The 17458-nt window shown below is 46.4% G+C and overlaps 1 protein-coding gene across 2 annotated transcripts in view; it reads left to right on the top strand.

The window, feature by feature from the left end:
• Positions 1-17458, top strand: part of GOLIM4 (golgi integral membrane protein 4) — a 56211-nt gene that overhangs the window by 27284 nt on the left and 11469 nt on the right. Inside the window, exons 5-9 of one of the 2 annotated variants that reach the window (XM_082224159.1) lie at positions 622-772; positions 986-1068; positions 2046-2129; positions 6569-6736; positions 11378-11737. In XM_082224159.1, coding sequence (XP_082080285.1) covers positions 622-772; positions 986-1068; positions 2046-2129; positions 6569-6736; positions 11378-11737 — 846 coding nt within the window. The remainder of the gene's footprint in view (positions 1-621; positions 773-985; positions 1069-2045; positions 2130-6568; positions 6737-11377; positions 11738-17458) is intronic. The other variant, XM_082224160.1, reaches the window with a different exon arrangement.

Here is a 17458-nt window from a genome sequence, read left to right on the forward strand (position 1 = left end):
TAAACTGTTCTGGAACATGTGTACCCCAGCAGCTGCCTTAATCTTCTGTTGTTCTACACACCGAGAAGTGTTTGACTTGGGGAATGCTCTGAAGCAGCGATCTGCCTCACCTACAATCTGAGGTGGTAAGAGACCCATCAGAGGACTTTACAACATTGGCAAGATTCAAATTGAATCACTGATCTGGTTTGCACGTAATGCAGAAATAATAATTTAGTGCTATGCCAGTTACGCTACTCCTTCCCCTCTACTTCATGGTATGGTTGCAAGGAGGACATTGGAAAAATCCACTTCCTGTTTGAAACTAACCATGGTTTACTGTGGAACTTGAAAAGGATGAACCAGTGGAGAGGGAAAGGTAAACCATGGTTCAGCGTTATGTCCAAATCAAGGCATTGTTAACACTCCCACCAACACTAACCCAAGGTTAATGCTACTCATGGTTTTCATCTTAACTAGACTGACTCCATGGCAGTATTGAAATTCTACAGGCCTATGTTAAAACATGCTCTCATCCTGGGATGGGGTTGCCCTGAACGTCCAAATACATAAGTTGTCAGCTGGTCAGATAAATAATTCCTTGTGATGTGTCTTGTTTTTCCCCCTCTCTCCTTTTTGCAGAGCCAACATGAAGAACTGAGGAAGCAGCACGCAGACCTGGAAGAGGAGCACAGGAGGCAGGGAGATGACTTCAACAGAGTGGTCAATGATCATAAGGAAAAATATATGGAGTTACAGCAAGAGAAGGAGCAGGAGCTCTCCAAGCTGAAAGGTACAGCACTGTGTTACTTGATTTAAATTTTGGGGAGGGGGAAGAGGGGCTGGGCCATTCCCTGGAATTGCCACCCGTGTTGGCGTTAACGCAGCTTCCATTAGGACTTGACTGCAAATATTTAAATTCGTGAATAATTAGGATGCTCTGTGTCTCTCTCTGCTATGTATAAATCTGTCGGATCAATTTTTGTTTGCGCTGAATTTTTAATAGAATCCATGTATAATCTGCGAGAAGAGAACAGGCAGCTGAGGAAAGCCCACCAAGATATTCATACTCAGCTACAAGATGTGAAGGTAAGAACTTGGACCTCCCAAGGCAGGGGGCAGGGAGAGAGAAAAATCTCTTTGTTTGCAACTGGGAAAATAAGATGATGGTTGCAAATAGATCTTTTCTTGTTTAATGGAAGTAAAGATGCGATGGGTATGTTTTTCTTAGATGTGCGCACAAACGTGCTGATATTACTTTTTAATTATTTACTAGCAGCCTCGAACCCGGTATTGCCTGGGAATTCTAAGAAACCCAAGAATCAGTGCAATTTTGAAACCAGTGGTTGAAATTACTGCAGTTTTGAAAGATTCAGCCTACTAAATTGATCCAAAACGCTCTCCATTTTGAATCCAAGCACGCACAAAACCTTGCTCCTTGATCTCAGAAACCATCACGTAAAAATTGTTTGTGGTAGCTTAAGTGGTGTTGAAATGCACAGCAAACCGGCAAACAACTTTCCAAAATAGGTAGCAGACCAGGGAAGAAGTACCCAGTGTTGCTCGGGAATTCTAAGAAACCAAAAAAGCCCTGAGGTTTATAAATGGGTAATGAATTTGCTGGTTTCCTGCCATGTTTGGTTAAAACCAAGGCAGTTCAGAAGGGCTCAGTCCGCCATCTTGATTCAAAATGGTTTCCAAACACTAACAAACACCCCTTTCTCTGTCTCGGGAACAATAATGGCAGATTTACATAGTGTCCTGCTTTAGATGAAACCAAATTCAGCAGTCCCAAATCCATTCACAGGGGCTATAAAAGGGGGGGGGGCGGGTCGCAGTCCAAAGCCAAAACACAGGGGCAGCACAAGAGGCAAAAACCATAGTTATTTCTGCACAAAAAGGCAACTTTACTGAAGTGTTGGTAAGATGTAAACACACAAAAAAAATAATTATATGAAAGGCAGGGGCTGAATCAATTAAACTGCTGGCAATCCTAAGATTATTTCTTGGTGTCTGATGAAGTGCATTTGGGATCAACCTTGATGGTGGCGTTTTCTTTTGTGTAGCTGCAGCATAAGAGTTTAATCTCTCAACATGACCAGCTTGTAGTGACGCTGGAAGAACACAAGAGTGCGCTAGAAGCTGCGCAGGTCAGCCAAGAAAATGGCTTTGCATCCACTCTGCTCTTAATGAATGGTGTTTTTGTTTTCGTCTATTTAAAAAAACCTTCCTAACATTTCTTCTCTCTTTTTTGATTTCTGCTGACCACAACTTTTATGCATGCACGCCTTTGGTGGGGGGTGGGGATCTCCGGTTAACAACCAGCTGCCCTCTCGGGGTAAGAAATGCATGCTTCGAAGGATTTCTGCTCTGCCAAAATTATAGCGTAGTAAATTGTTTTTGTTTCTTGACAGCTCCATTATGGGCTCGAGTGAATACATGCATATATGGATAAAAACCACATCTTTCTTTCCTGTCCAGGAGGCTACAAGCTACGGCTTCCATACAGCGGGGCCGTGAGGGTGTGCCTTGGGGGGGGCAGAGCCCCTGGAGCTTTCGCACTGGTCCCCCCCGAATCATATACACCTTCCCACCCCCTTTTTTAAAAAGTGACTTCATTTGCAGGGCTGCTGAATATTCTGCAGAGTACACTTCTGGCGAGACCCCAGCCACCTTCCATCTCAGTTTGCTCAGAGACCTAAGCCAGCACCTGTGCATATAAATTAGCTCATGCAAATTTGTGCTAAGGACTTGCAACATAGGAAGCGGAGTCAGACCACCGGTCTCTCTGGCTCGGTATTGTGTCTACAGTGACCCGCAGTGGCAATCCAGGATTTCAGAGACAGTGGTGTTCCCACTGCTACTTAGATTTGCTGGGGATTGAACCTGAGATCTTCCGCATGCAAAGGAGATGATATTATTATTATTATTATTATTATTATTATTATTATTATTATTATTATATTCAATTTGTATACCACCCTTCATCTGAAGGTCTCAAGGCGGGTCAAAGCATAAAAATACAAAATGAATGCACAAAATACATATTAAGAACAAAGCAAACCCATAAGCCACACATGCAACAAAATCATCCAATATAGCAGGACTAGGCAATGCTCTGGACACTCCATCACATTCCTCTGCTATAAGAGGAATTATAGTCTCTGTGGGACGCAGGTGGTGCTGTGGTCTAAACCACTGAGCCTCTTGCGGTTGCTGATCAGAATGTTGGTGGTTTGAATCCCAATGACAGGGTGAGCTCCCGTTGCTCTGCCCCAGCTCCTGCCAACCTAGCAGTTTGAAAGCACACCAGTGCAAGTAGATAAATAGGTACCATTGTGGCAGGGAGGTAAACAGTGTTTCTGTGCACTCTGGTTTCCGTCACAGTGTTCCGTTGTGCCAGAAGTGGCTTAGTCCTGCTGGTCACATGACCTGGAAAGCTGTCTGCAGACAAACACCGGCTCCCTTGACCTGAAAGCAAGATGAGCGCCACAACCCCATAGTTGCCTTTGACTGGACTTAACCGTCCAGGGGTCTTCTACCTTTCCCTTAATAGGAGCAGAGTAAAGGTCCTCGCAGATGCATGCAATTTTATCCTCAAAATGCTTTGCAAGCAAGTCACAGCGAGCTACTGTCGGTTCTGCCACCTCCTGTGGGCTAGACTGTAAAAGGCCCCGCGCTACCCGGAAAAGCTCTGCCAGATGGCACAATGAGGGTGCAATGGAGGCAGCAAAGGAAGCCTTCTTTTCCGCTCTGCCTTCACTGCCACTAGGCAGGCTCGATGATGAGCCCTCACCAGGGTTCAAGTGCACTCAGCTACAGCCCTTTTATCTGCACACAGTTTTGTAAGCACCTAGCAAAGCTTCTATGGGAGACCTGTGGCACAACGAAGGGGAAGGGCTGTAGCTCAGTGCTGGGACACATGCTTGGCGTGCAGAACGTCCCAGTCCCTAGGAACTCCAGGTAAGGCTGGGAAGAACCCCTGCCTGAAACCCTGGAGGTGATTTGCTAGGTGATTTGTCGTGGTTCCATATGGTGTTCCGAGTGCTGGGCTATACTTGCCTGTTTTTAATTTTCTCGTGACGTGTGTCCTTCACCCTCCAAGGAGCTTCAGGGTTATCTCATTTTATCCTTGAGCAGCCCTGTGAGAGAAGTGAAGTCAAGAGATTGCAACTTGGCCCGCACCACCTGGTGAGGCTAGTGGCTTGGCTAGGGCTCTGCATCATTTAATATCCCCCTTCAGCATCGAGGTGTGTTTCCCAGAGAGGCTAGCAAAAGTAGCAACTGCGGGGGGAGTACAATTTCATGGTGGTGATGATAATAATAATAATAATAAAACAAAGTGCACAAACCAATACAGCATGTTTAAAATAAACTCAGGTACTCAGTTCACAGCACCTCCTATAGACAGGAACATCGGTCTGTTTTAATTTTTGTTATTTTAAAAGTGCTTGCGTTAATAGTAAAGGAACATCCTTTTTTGCCTGGCACCTACGCTTTAGCAGCCTAGGCACAGGGCTCTAAACTAGCTGCAGTTTCCAGAGTGTCTTCAAAGGCAGCCCCATGCAAAGCGTATTGAAGCAATACAACTTTAAGAGTTACCCAGGGGATGGATGATGAGCTTTGAGATGCATAGGATAAAGTGGGGGGCGGGGGGGGGAGGATTGGCAGGATGCTTAAGCAGGGGAAGAAAACCTTACTGTTTTTTAGGAGCTCAAAGAACTTGAGACAGTTGTTTGCCAAGGGGCTTCTTGCAGTGCGAACTTACTCCAAGGCAGCACCAGATCTATAGCTCAGTGGTAGACTGCAGACTTTACATGCAAAGTCCCAGGTTCCATCCCATTTGTCTCCAGTTTTTAAAAGGAGAAGGGTGGGAGAGAGACCTCTGCCCAAGATCTTGGAAAAGCGCTGGGTAGATGGTCCAGTGATCTGACCTTGGTGAAAGGTGGTTTTTCTGATTCTGCGTCCAGTGGGGGAACCTCTGTTTCATCATAAGGCAGAGCAGATATTAAAGTGGTCCTTCCAGTGAGCACTCGTATGCCTTTTGGAGAGCACCCTCAGCCTTGTTGTTTGGCATTGCAGGCGCAACCCTGCTGGGGTTTGGGGGATGCTCCAGGTTATTGGTTTGAGTTGCACCGTGATGAGTTTACAAACACCACTTGGTGGGTTGTGTGTGCTGGATGTACACACCAAGGGAGAGGGAGAGCTTCCAGTGTGTTTCAAACTTCTTGTTGACAGGGATGGAGTTGCTCTGCTGCAAAATGAACAACACTTTGGATGTGTATGGTGTCCTTTTTCGGAGATAAAGCCAGCAGTGTGATGGAGACTGTGCTCTCTATGGCATAACCCCCTACCTCAAATTCCTTTAGGTTCATAGGCTTTTTTGTGTAGGTTCCGTTTTCCTAAAGGCAGCCATGAGACCAAAGAAAAGAACTTGCATTCTCGCCTAGAAACTAACCTGCTGAACTCTTCTGAAATTGTTGACTGTCTCCAGCCTCCAACTTGAAACCCCCTGGCCCCCGTTTTCTGTTTTCCTGTCCCTACAGTTGGTTGGCTTTCTGTGAACATGAGTGTGCTCAGGTCTTGTTGAGTGTGTGTGTGTGTGTGTGTGTGTGTGTGTATGCTCCTTTTGCAAACTCTGCGGTTCCTCCAAGCCTGTTGTGCGTGGCATCCAGTTGGCCATTGTGAGAATAGGATGCTGGGCTAGACAGGCCATTGGTTTCATCCGGCAGGCTCTACTTGTGTTCTTGTGCTATTTTGGCTACGTTAGGAACAGCGCTCACTGCCTGAGCATTGCGTATAGGGGAAATGATGGTGTAGGCATGCCATACAAAGGTCGTAGACAGAGCTGGCCCATCTGCATGGTGCCGCTCTCCTTTCTTGATGGGGAAGAAAATTATGAATGGGGCAGCTATGTGTGGCAAGCTTCAGCAGCGAACACCCAAAATCACTTTTAGGCTGGAAAGGGTAGGATCACATCTCTTGCCTTTCAGCCATGTGATGCTGCCTTGATGTGGAAAGTGTGTTGGTCCACCGCGTATTTTGTTTTAGTGAACCACCCATGAAATAACACTACACCTTTGTTCCGGATAAATTCATTTCCATCATATGTTGGACAATTCCATTAAGAACGGGAAGCCAGTTTCCTTGCAAGCGTTTCAAGAGATGCTTGTGATTGTTCATCACACGCACTCATTCGGTCGTTCTCTTTTGGTTGTATCTTTTTAGTTCATGGGACTTTCCCCCTGTTTGCGATTTCCCGCCCCAGCCCCCTCAAAAACGGGTTGAAAGGAAATGTAATAATTCACTTCTGACAGTTCTGTTCCTCTTCTGCGTGGCATGAAAAACTAATCCCCGTTTCTGGGCTGTGGGGATTTTACGCTAGACTTTGCATGCCTGCTGTAATGTATTAAATTGGCACACCCTGGCGCATAGAAAAGATCTCGCTTTAGCACATGGGCGTTTTTGATCGGATGTGCATGTTTAGCTAAAATACCCAACTTGCCTCGGAGCCTCCAGCTTCCCTGCAGTTTTTAATAAGAAGCGGTTCATCTGACAGTGATATCTAATGGTTGCATTTGAATTCTAGTCCCAGGTGGAGGAATACAGACAGCTGAAGGAGACGCTCAAAAAGATGCCTAGCTTCCAGAAGCCAGAAAATTTTGAGCAGCAACATGTCCTGCCGGTGACATCAGCGCCTTCCCCTCTAGGGGACGCCAAAGCACATGGCCCTGACATGGTTGAAGAGCAAAAGGAGGTAATATTGGCCGACTGGCCAAGTCATCTTCCTTGATGGCGGTGATTAACATTTATATAGTATGCTTTTCAGTGTTCAGAAAGGGTTCTATATATAGTGGTACCTCAAGTTAAGAACTTAATTTGTTCTGGAGGTCCGTTCTTAACCTGAAACTGTTCTTAACCTGAGATACCACTTTACCTAATGGGGCCTCCTACTGCCGCTGCGTTGCCGCCGCACGATTTCTGTTCTCATCCTGAAGCAAAGTTCTTAACCCGAGGTACTATTTCTGGGTTAGCGGAGTCTGTAAGCTGAAGCATCTGTAACCTGAGGTACCACTGTATTATCTCAGCAATTATTACAATAACCTATCAAGGAAGGTCAGTATTACACATTACAAGCAGGAGGGGAGAAATTGAGAAGGACAGACAATAACTCAATTCAGGCATCACACTAAACCACAGTTAAGGATGCTTTAGTTGAGAAACCATGGTTTGCTGTGGCTATTCAAAGTGATGGGCCGCAGATATGGCCTTTTGTTGGCTTCCGGAGATTCCTACACCAAAATGGGAATGTCAAGCTATTGGAAGAATTGAATGAAGAAGAGAAATGGAATAGATTATTGGGGAGAAGGCATGGCTGGTTGGCTAGAACTCTGGAGCAGCTCCCACATTGCCGTTTTTGCTATTTCCATCTTTAGTAATGGTGGCGGTGGATCTAATTTAGCCTGTGTGGTACCATTGGCTGTTGCTGAGCAAAATTTGTGTCCAACGTTGCAAAAGCATCTTATTGGTTAGATAGATGGCATTTGCAAACAAGAGGGGAGGGTGAGATTTGTTAGTTTCATATGTTTAAACTGTTCATAGCAGACTCACAGAAGCTGACTTTCTGGGATTTGAATGCTTAATTTATTTATGGTCTCTGTATCCTGAACTTTTGATCTCAAGGGATCCCCGAAAGACTCAAGGTGACTTGCGCAGAATACTTCAAAAACAGAAATCGATACTGAGCAATATAAAAACAGCATAAAAATCGTGAGCCCCTCACAGGCCTGGCCTTGATGCTCAGCATGTTGCGTCAAATAAGTTCTGGAGAGTCCACCGTGGCTGACGCCAGCCTCCCTTTTTGAAAACAATTTTTCAGGTCCCAATGCTCTGTAGAGAATCACTGCAGCTACAGCTGCTGCAGTCTTCACGATGTTCAGTGCTGCTGGGCCCAGTGGCATTCTGGGAAAATGAAGATGGTTTCGGCTGCTACAACCCCTTCACCCAGCACTGTTCGGCTTCCCTTGACTGGGACACTAGACCTCTGTTGATGCACCCTAGAGCAGCATTAACTGTTGACTCGTGTTAAGAACATGCACCTGTAATGACACGTCCCTGGAGACTATGGAACATGTAATGCTCTTCTGTCCCAACTGGACAGATGAAAGATCTCGGTTTTTAACTCCCCTCGTGAACAAGTTCCATCTCCCAATCCAGCCTTGGATAGTGTCCCTCTTTTTGCAGGATTCTGATTGCTGGATTACCAAGATGACAGCTAACTTCCTGCTTAGTGTGATGAAGAGGAAAGCGGCACTAACTTCTTCCTTAACACCACAGCTGCAGTCGACACGCCGCACAATCGAACGAAATTCCAAGTAGCCTTATTGTACAAGGACAATCGAGTTAGGACAAATCTGAGGAGCTGAAGGACCCTATAACGGTCCTCCTCCAGCCTCAGCAGTTTTTTCCCCCCTTTCTCTAAGTAATCGCCCAGGACGATATCTACCTTTACCTCCCCACCCCCATTTTATGTTGTTATTTTAATGTATATCATGCTATATCATGGCTAATGCAATATATAAATAAATACTAGACTCGTGTTAAGCTTGTGATATAATGATGATGATGATAATAATAATAATAATAATAATAATAATAATAATAATAATAATAATTTATTATTTGTACCCCAGCCACAGAGACCAAAAATACACTAAAATGTCACACATTAAAAACTTCCCTGAACAGGGCTGCCTTAAGATGTCTTCTGAATGTCAGGTAGTTGTTTATCGCTTTGACATCTGGTGGGAGGGCGTTCCTCAGGGCGGGCGCCACTACCGAGAAGGCCCTCTGCCTGGTTCCCTGTAGCTTTGCTTCTCGCAATGAGGGAACCGCCAGAAGGCCCTCGGCGCTGGACCTCAGCGTCCGGGCAGAACGATGGGGGGCGGAGATGCTCCTTCAGGTATACTGGACCGAGGCCGTTTAGGGCTTTAAAGGTCAATATCAACACTTTGAATTGTGCTCAGAAATGTACTGGGAGCCAATGTAGGTCTTTCAAGACCGGTGTTTTGTGGTCTCAGCGGCTGCCCCCAGTCACTAGTCTAGCTGCCGCATTCTGGATTAGTTGTAGTTTCCGGGTCACCTTCAAAGGTAGCCCCACATAGAGCGCATTGCAGTAGTCCAAGCGGGAGATAACTAGAGCATGCACCACTCTGGTGAGACAGTCTGCGGGCAGATAGGGTCTCAGCCTACGTACCAGATGGAGCTGGTACACAGCTGCCCTGGACACGGATTTAACCTGTGCCTCCATGGACAGCTGTGAGTCCAAAATGACTCCCAGGTTGCGCACCTGGTCCTTCAGGGGCACAGTTACCCCATTCAGGACCAGGGAGTCCTCCACACCTGCCCGCCCCCTGTCCCCGCGAAACAGTACTTCTGTCTTGTCAGGATTCAACCTCAATCCATTAGCCGCCATCCATCCATACTAAGACCCCTAGATCTCTTTTCACATGCACTACTGGCAAGCCAGGCGTCCCCCGACTTATATTTGTGCAGCTGGCTCTTCCTATGCGTAGAACCTTACATTTGTCCCTATTGAAAGGCATTTTGTTAGCTTTGGCCCAGTTCTCCATTCTGTTAAGGTCAACTTGAATCCTGATTCTGTTTTTAGTGGTATTAGCTCCCCCTCCCAGGTTGGTGTCATCTGCAGATTTGATGAGCGCCCCCTCATCAAATTTGCTTACTGGGAGGGGCAAGGCAGCAGGGTTTGCACCACACTAACCTCCCACCAACTCTCCCTTCTTCTGGTAAGCAACAATGACCCACCTGCTGGGAAGGTAGTGTAGCAGATCTGCTTCACCTGGCAATTCACGTCCGTGCTGTGTTCATTGTAGGCAAAGGCTTGTCTCCCTTAAGATTAGCCTGCAAGCAAATGTTTGCATCCTTTGCTGGCTTCGCATATGGATGGCCACATGCGTGTGTTGAGCGATGGCTCCTTTGTGAATCCTTGCGCTTAATAAAGCATGGAAGATCTTTGCTCTTTCCAAATGTCACATCATTATAGTTTGAGCAAAAGAAAGCAGCTTAAACCCCCTGGTGTCATCTTGTTTGTATGCGGCACTTTTTTATGTAAAAAGGGCAAATCCGGTTATTATTCTCATTAAAAAATAACGAAACAAAGAAAGAGTCAAGTACAATGACAGGCTGTCTCTGATCTATTTATATAAAAACAACACACTAAGCATCAACCCGAGCTCTTGGCGATACATGTTGGGAGACACGGGTTCCATAAACGCTGCCATCGCAGGGTGACTTGATATGAAGCAGAAACCGCAGGCAGTTCCAACGTGAAGGATTTGCGCAGGCAACTGAACTCTAATTGGAGCATTTCCGTAATCAAAATAAGATCCCTTTTTCTTAGGGCTGATTTCACACCTGGGTGCCTGCCAACTGATGTCCCATCCCCTTGAAGACTCTCGGCTCCGATTCACAACTGAATGTGTGAGCTGCCTCTGTTGGAATATGTTGTGCTCATGGGCGATGGTGGGGTGATAGGAAAGCTTGACTTCTCTGAGCGTTTGGCAGCCGACAGGCTGGCCTGTTGTGTGAACTCTTCCCTTGGATATATGGCCACACTTCTAAGGAGAGGAGAACTGCTTTACTGAACATTTAGGTCTGTGCAGTCTAGCATTTATACCACCAGTGATCAGCCACATGCTTTGGGGAAGCAAACCAGGCAGGCAAGAAGCCATGGCCCATGCCACAAATCCCCCATTCGTAGCCTATCACATTTAAGAAATAAAGATGCTTTAGTTGAGATTCCTGCATTGCAGGGGGTTGGGCTGGATGACCCTCAGGGTCCCTTCCAACTCTATGATTCTGTGATTTTATTCTACGCCAGTGTGGTGTAGTGGTTAAGAGCGGTAGTCTCGTAATCTGGTGAACCGGGTTCGCATCTCCGCTCTGCCACATGCAGCTGCTGGGTGACCTTGGGCCAGTCACGCTTCTCTGAAGTCTCTCAGCCGTACTCACCTCACAGAGTGTTTGTTGTGGGGGAGGAAGGGAAAGGAGATTGTTAGCCGCTTTGAGATAAAGCGGGATATCAAATCCAAACTCTTCTTCTTCTACACTGCTAAGTATCCGCTTTAAAGCTCATGTTTCCTCTGTGCTCCTTGCCTTTGTTGTACATTTTCATACCTTGCATTATTGTGTGTTGAACGTATTTTAGTTGTGTTTCATGACGTTGCGTTTTCTTTTTAATTGTTGCAAGCTGCCCTGAGTGGTTCATAAGCACTTAGAGGGACGGGCTAGAAGTCTCTCTATATTAAAAAATAAAATAAATCAGCAGCAAAGTCTTTGAAATGGGCCATTTGAAGTTTAATATTCTGCACTGTTGCAGATTACGCTAAATGGTGATCAGCCACTGGGGGGAGAAGAAGCCAACAGAGGAATCCACTTGGAAGGAAGAGAAGGCAGAGCCGAGCCGTTTCATCCTGAAAGAAAAGCCAATGAAGGTCACCCGCCGCGGGAACTCAATATTCAGCAGAAGCAAGAGGCGGGAGAAGACGAGGAGCAACGTGTGGAACAGGTTGCAGAGGAGCACAAGAAGGAACTCGAGGAGGAAGAGATGGAGCAAGCTGGGCAGCCTGAACGCTTGACAGAGGATCTTGACCAAGGCAACTTGGAGCATGAATGGAAGGAGAAAGGGCAGGCTGACGAGGAAGAAGCCAACACCCTGGGCGAACACCATCATTCGGAGGTGAGCTGTTGGTGAAATAGACACATAAATAAGAGCACTGTCATGCTTTGCATAGTAATAGCACCCCTCTGTGTTCAGCGGGGTTGCACTGTTCAACACACCAGCTAGGAAATAAGCCCCATTAAATCTATCGGGACTCAGTAAGTCAGTTTGGAATTGCAATTTAAGCAGCAGGGAGAGAGAGGGGGGCTTGAAACAATTTATAGCTAGTTTTGCTTTGCCAGTCACAAACAAACCCTTTCAGAATGGAGGCTGGGGCACTGCACACACCATGACCAGAGGGGTGTGCTGCAATTTGCAAAGGGCAAGGGATGGAGCCTGCCAGTGCGATGCTGTCGCTGTCACCCTATTGATTAATTTGATGTGCGCAGACCCGGCCACACTTTGGAAGGGGAATCGTGCCACTTTGAAATGCAGCGCATGCTATATCTTACAGAATGTGCTGTGTGACGGATGCAGTTGGTAACACTAGTTGTCTTTCCATTTCTAAAATTTGCAAGCGAGGAGGGGTGGGGGTGGGGGAGCAACTTGTTGCACTATCTCTCTATTAACCTTTCAAAAAAGAAATCACATTCATCACCCCGGGACACTGGAAGCCAGAGCGAATTTCTAGATTCCTTTTTCGAAACACATTTTTGTGTGCTTAAATAGCAGGCACCCCACCCTATTCTCTTCATCCTCCGCCTTGTTTAGACTGTCACCTTAGCTGGTGCTCAATTTGAAATCCAGCTGCATTACTGGCAGAGGCAGCAGCTGGAACATTTATTCAGCTTTAATTCGTGGCCAAGCAGCCTGCATCATGCATGCCATAAGTGGTGTAGGCAACAGGAATCGTGGGCAGGAGCCAGAAGGGACTTTGGGCCTGGTTATGTCAATGAAGCAGATCGGACACTCTTTTCTTTCCAGCGTTGTGTTGCTTCCTGGCCCAGGAATTATATGAGTATTATATAAGTGTGTGCATGCATGCATACACATACATACATATGTTTTCTTGTGTGTGTGTTTCTTTGTGGCTGATTAGCTGTTTTCCCTGTGTAAAGGTCAGAGGGGGCAGGGTTTCTGTTGAGGCAGGGGATTAGCTGTGGGAGGAGCTTATCAGAGTTTGTAGGGCAGCGGCGCGCGCAGTTATACCCATCTTTTAGATTTAGGGGAACTAGTCTCAAACGTTTGTTGGGGGAGACCTAGGGTTTTTTTGTGTGGGGGAAGTTATTTGTCCTGTCTTCAAGCTTTTTATGATGGAGGACCTCTGTAGCCACCCCCAACGACACGATCTCAAGATGGAAGGGGGGGGGAACAGCTGCAGTCGCCTGCGATTCCTGCGCAATGTTTGCCATCTTGCCAAAGGTTGCAGGCAGCTTTACCTGCAGCAATTGCATGTTGATTGCCCTTTTAAAAGACAAAGTCCAGCAACTGGAGGAACGTGTAGCTACGCTCCAAAGAATTAGAGAGCTGGAGCTCTTCTTGGAAGCAACAGAGCACACCGTCCCCACCAAGGAGGAGACAGGGGACTCCCCTGAGAAGGAGTCTAGTTCACCAACACAGGAGCCAGATATATGGAGAAACGTAACTCAAAGAAGTAGGAGGCCCAGGGTTCACTCTGATTGTTTAGAAATACACAATCGCTTTGAGGTCCTCTCCCCTAGCATGGAAGACGGAGAGCATACTCCATTTGAGGATCTCTCCCTCATTACAGTCGATCAGGTATATGAAGACGAGCAGCAAAGTCAGTCCTCAGGGAATGTGCAGGCGACCTTGGAACGGACAGCTCACGGAAGAACCCCGACCAAACCCAAGAGGAGGCGTGTAGTGGTGATAGGGGATTCCCTACTGAGGGGAACAGAGACAGTGATCTGTGGGCCTGACAAGATGTCTCGGGAAGTGTGCTGTCTCCCCGGGGCTAAGATCCAAGATGTAACTGAACGACTGCAAGGAATCATAAAACCCACTGACAATTACCCCTTCCTCTTGGTTCATGTGGGAACCAATGACACTGCAAGCAATAGCCTCCAGAAGATCAAAAGAGACTACGAGGCTCTCGGCAGGAAATTGAAGCAACTAAATGCACAAATTGTCATCTCGTCTGTCCTACCAGTTGAACGACGTGGCCCAGGGAGAGAGGGGAAAATAGTGGAAGTGAACAGCTGGCTTCCCAAATGGTGTAAACAGGAACGGTTTGGATTCTTAGATCACGGACTGCAGTTTCTTGAAGATGGACTTCTGGCAAGTGATGGGCTGCACCTCACAATGGTTGGGAGAAATGTTTTTGCCAAAAATCTCAGAAACCTCATCAGGAGGGCTTTAAACTGACTAATGTGGGGGAGGGAGACAGTGCTCCTGAAGGTAGGAGTTTATCAATTAATGAAGATGATCATCCAGATGTCATAGACCAAATGGAGCAAACAGCACGCGGACCTAATGGTGGGAGGAAAAAATCCTTAAATAAGAGACACGGGGGAATGATTAATGGACTTCAATGTCTGTACACTAATGCGCAAAGCATGGGAAATAAACAAGATGAGCTTGAGCTCTTGGTACAGCAAACTAAATATGACATAATAGGCATCACTGAAACCTGGTGGGATAAGTCCCACGATTGGAATGTAATAATGGGGGGATACAATCTATTTCAGAGAAACAGACCAGACAAGAAAGGAGGAGGAGTGGCGTTATATGTCAGGGATGTGTATACCTGTGAAGAGATCCAAGATTTAGAACCTCAAAGCCAAAGTGAGAGCATTTGGGTCAAAATTAAGGGAGAGAAGAATAACAGAGACCTCATTGTGGGAGTTTACTATAGATCCCCAAGCCAAACGGAGGACATAGATGATGCCTTCCTGGAACAGATGGCCAAGCATGCAAAAGGAAGGGAGATAGTAGTAATGGGGGACTTCAATTACCCGGATATTTGTTGGACGTCAAACTCAGCCAAGAGCATAAGGTCAAACAGATTCCTCACTGGCCTTGCAGACAACTTCATTGTCCAGAAAGTGGGAGAAGCAACAAGAGGAACAGCCATTTTAGATCTGGTCCTAACCAATGTCGATGACCTGGTTAGTGGGGTAGATGTGGAAGGATCATTAGGCGCGAGTGATCATGCTCTTCTGAAGTTTACTATACAGCGGAAAGGAGCAGCCAAGCATACTAGGACTCAATTTCTTGACTTTAAGAAAGCCGACTTCATAAAACTTAGGGAAGTGCTGTGTGAGATCCCATGGACAGCAATACTAAAAGGAAAGGGAGTTCATGATGGCTGGGAGTTTGTTAAGAGGGAGATAGTAAAAGCACAACGTCAGGCAATACCAATGAGACGGAAACATGGAAGGTGCCTAAAGAAGCCAGGGTGGCTATCTAAAGAACTTTTAACTGAATTAAGATTAAAAAAGGATGTGTACAAAAAATGGAAAAGGGGGGAAACCACCAAAGAGGAATTCAAACAAATAGCCAGCACGTGTAGACACAAAGTCAGAAAAGCTAAAGCACAGAATGAACTCAGGCTTTCTAGAGAGGTTAAAAGCAACAAAAAAGGCTTTTATGGGTATGTTCGTAGCAAAAGGAAGAACAAAGAAACAGTGGGGTCACTCAGAGGAGAAGATGGTGAAATGCAAACAGGGGACACAGAAAGGGCTGAACTCCTCAATGCCTTCTTTGCCTCAGTCTTCTCCGATAAAGAAAACAATGCCCGACCTGAAGAATTTGGAGCAAATGATTCAGCAAAGGAAACACAGCCCAGAATAAGTAAGGAGATAGTACAAGAATATTTGGCTAGTTTAGATGTATTCAAGTCTCCAGGGCCAGATGAACTGCATCCAAGAGCATTAAAAGAACTGGCAGATGTGATCTCAGAACCACTGGCAGTCATCTTTGAGAATTCCTGGAGAACAGGCGAAGTCCCGGCAGACTGGAGGAGGGCAAATGTTGTCCCTATTTTCAAAAAGGGGGAAAGAGAGGACCCAAATAATTACCGCCCAGTCAGTCTGACATCAATAGCAGGGAAGATTCTGGAGCAGATCATTAAGCAAACAGTCTGTGAGCACCTAGAAAAGAATGCTGTGATCACCAATAGTCAGCATGGATTTCTGAAAAATAAGTCATGTCAGACTAACCTGATCTCGTTTTTTGACAGAATTACAAGCCTGGTAGATGAAGGGAACGCAGTGGATGTAGCCTACCTTGATTTCAGCAAGGCATTTGACAAGGTGCCCCATGATATTCTTGTAAAGAAGCTGGTAAAATGTGGTCTTGACTATGCTAGCACTCAGTGGATTTGTAACTGGCTGACTGACCGAACCCAAAGGGTGCTCATCAATGGTTCCTCTTCATCCTGGAGAAGAGTGACTAGTGGGGTGCCACAGGGTTCTGTCTTGGGCCCGGTCTTATTCAACATCTTTATCAACGACTTGGATGATGGACTCAAGGGCATCCTGATCAAATTTGCAGATGACACCAAACTGGGAGGGGTGGCTAACACCCCAGAGGACAGGATCACACTTCAAAACGACCTTGACAAATTAGAGAACTGGGCCAAAACAAACAAGATGAATTTTAACAGGGAGAAATGTAAAGTATTGCACTTGGGCAAAAAAAATGAGAGGCACAAATACAAGATGGGGGACACCTGGCTTGAGAGCAGTACATGTGAAAAGGATCTAGGAGTCTTGGTTGACCACAAACTTGACATGAGCCAACAGTGTGACGCGGCAGCTAAAAAAGCCAATGCAATTCTGGGATGCATCAATAGGAGTATAGCATCTAGATCAAGGGAAGTAATAGTGCCACTGTATTCTGCTCTGGTCAGACCTCACCTGGAGTACTGTGTCCAGTTCTGGGCACCACAGTTCAAGAAGGACACTGACAAACTGGAACGTGTCCAGAGGAGGGCAACCAAAATGGTCAAAGGCCTGGAAACGATGCCTTATGAGGAACGGCTAAGGGAGCTGGGCATGTTTAGCCTGGAGAAGAGGAGGTTAAGGGGTGATATGATAGCCATGTTCAAATATATAAAAGGATGTCACATAGAGGAGGGAGAAAGGTTGTTTTCTGCTGCTCCAGAGAAGCGGACACGGAGCAATGGATCCAAACTACAAGAAAGAAGATTCCACCTAAACATTCGGAAGAACTTCCTGACAGTAAGAGCTGTTGGACAGTGGAATTTGCTGCCAAGGAGTGTGGTGGAGTCTCCTACTTTGGAGGTCTTTAAGCAGAGGCTTGACAACCATATGTCAGGAGTGCTCTGATGGTGTTTCCTGCTTGGCAGGGGGTTGGACTCGATGGCCCTTGTGGTCTCTTCCAACTCTATGATTCTATGATTCTATGATTCTATATGCACTGTAGGGCGCACTGCAGTGACTCTCTCACTGGAAGTGGAGGGACAATAGCTCAATGTAAAGGTAGGTCCAGTTGTGACCGACTCTGGGGTTGCGGCGCACATCTCGCTTTATTGGCCAAGGGAACCGGCGTACAGCTTCCAGGTCATGTGGCCAGCATGACTAAGCTGCTTCTGGCAAACCAGAGCAGCGCACGGAAATGCCGTTTACCTTCCCACCGGAGCGGTACCTATTTATCTACTTGCACTTTGACGTGCTTTCGAACTGCTAGGTTAGCAGGAGCAGGGACCGAGCAACGGGAGCTCACCCCGTCACAGGGATTCGAACTGCCGACCTTCTGATCAGCAAGTCCTAGGCTCTGTGGTTTAACCCACAGCGCCACCTGCGTCCCTCTAGC

The sequence above is a fragment of the Podarcis vaucheri genome, assembly GCF_965113315.1.
Source record: "Podarcis vaucheri genome assembly, chromosome: 5".
Classification (NCBI taxonomy): domain Eukaryota; kingdom Metazoa; phylum Chordata; class Lepidosauria; order Squamata; family Lacertidae; genus Podarcis; species Podarcis vaucheri.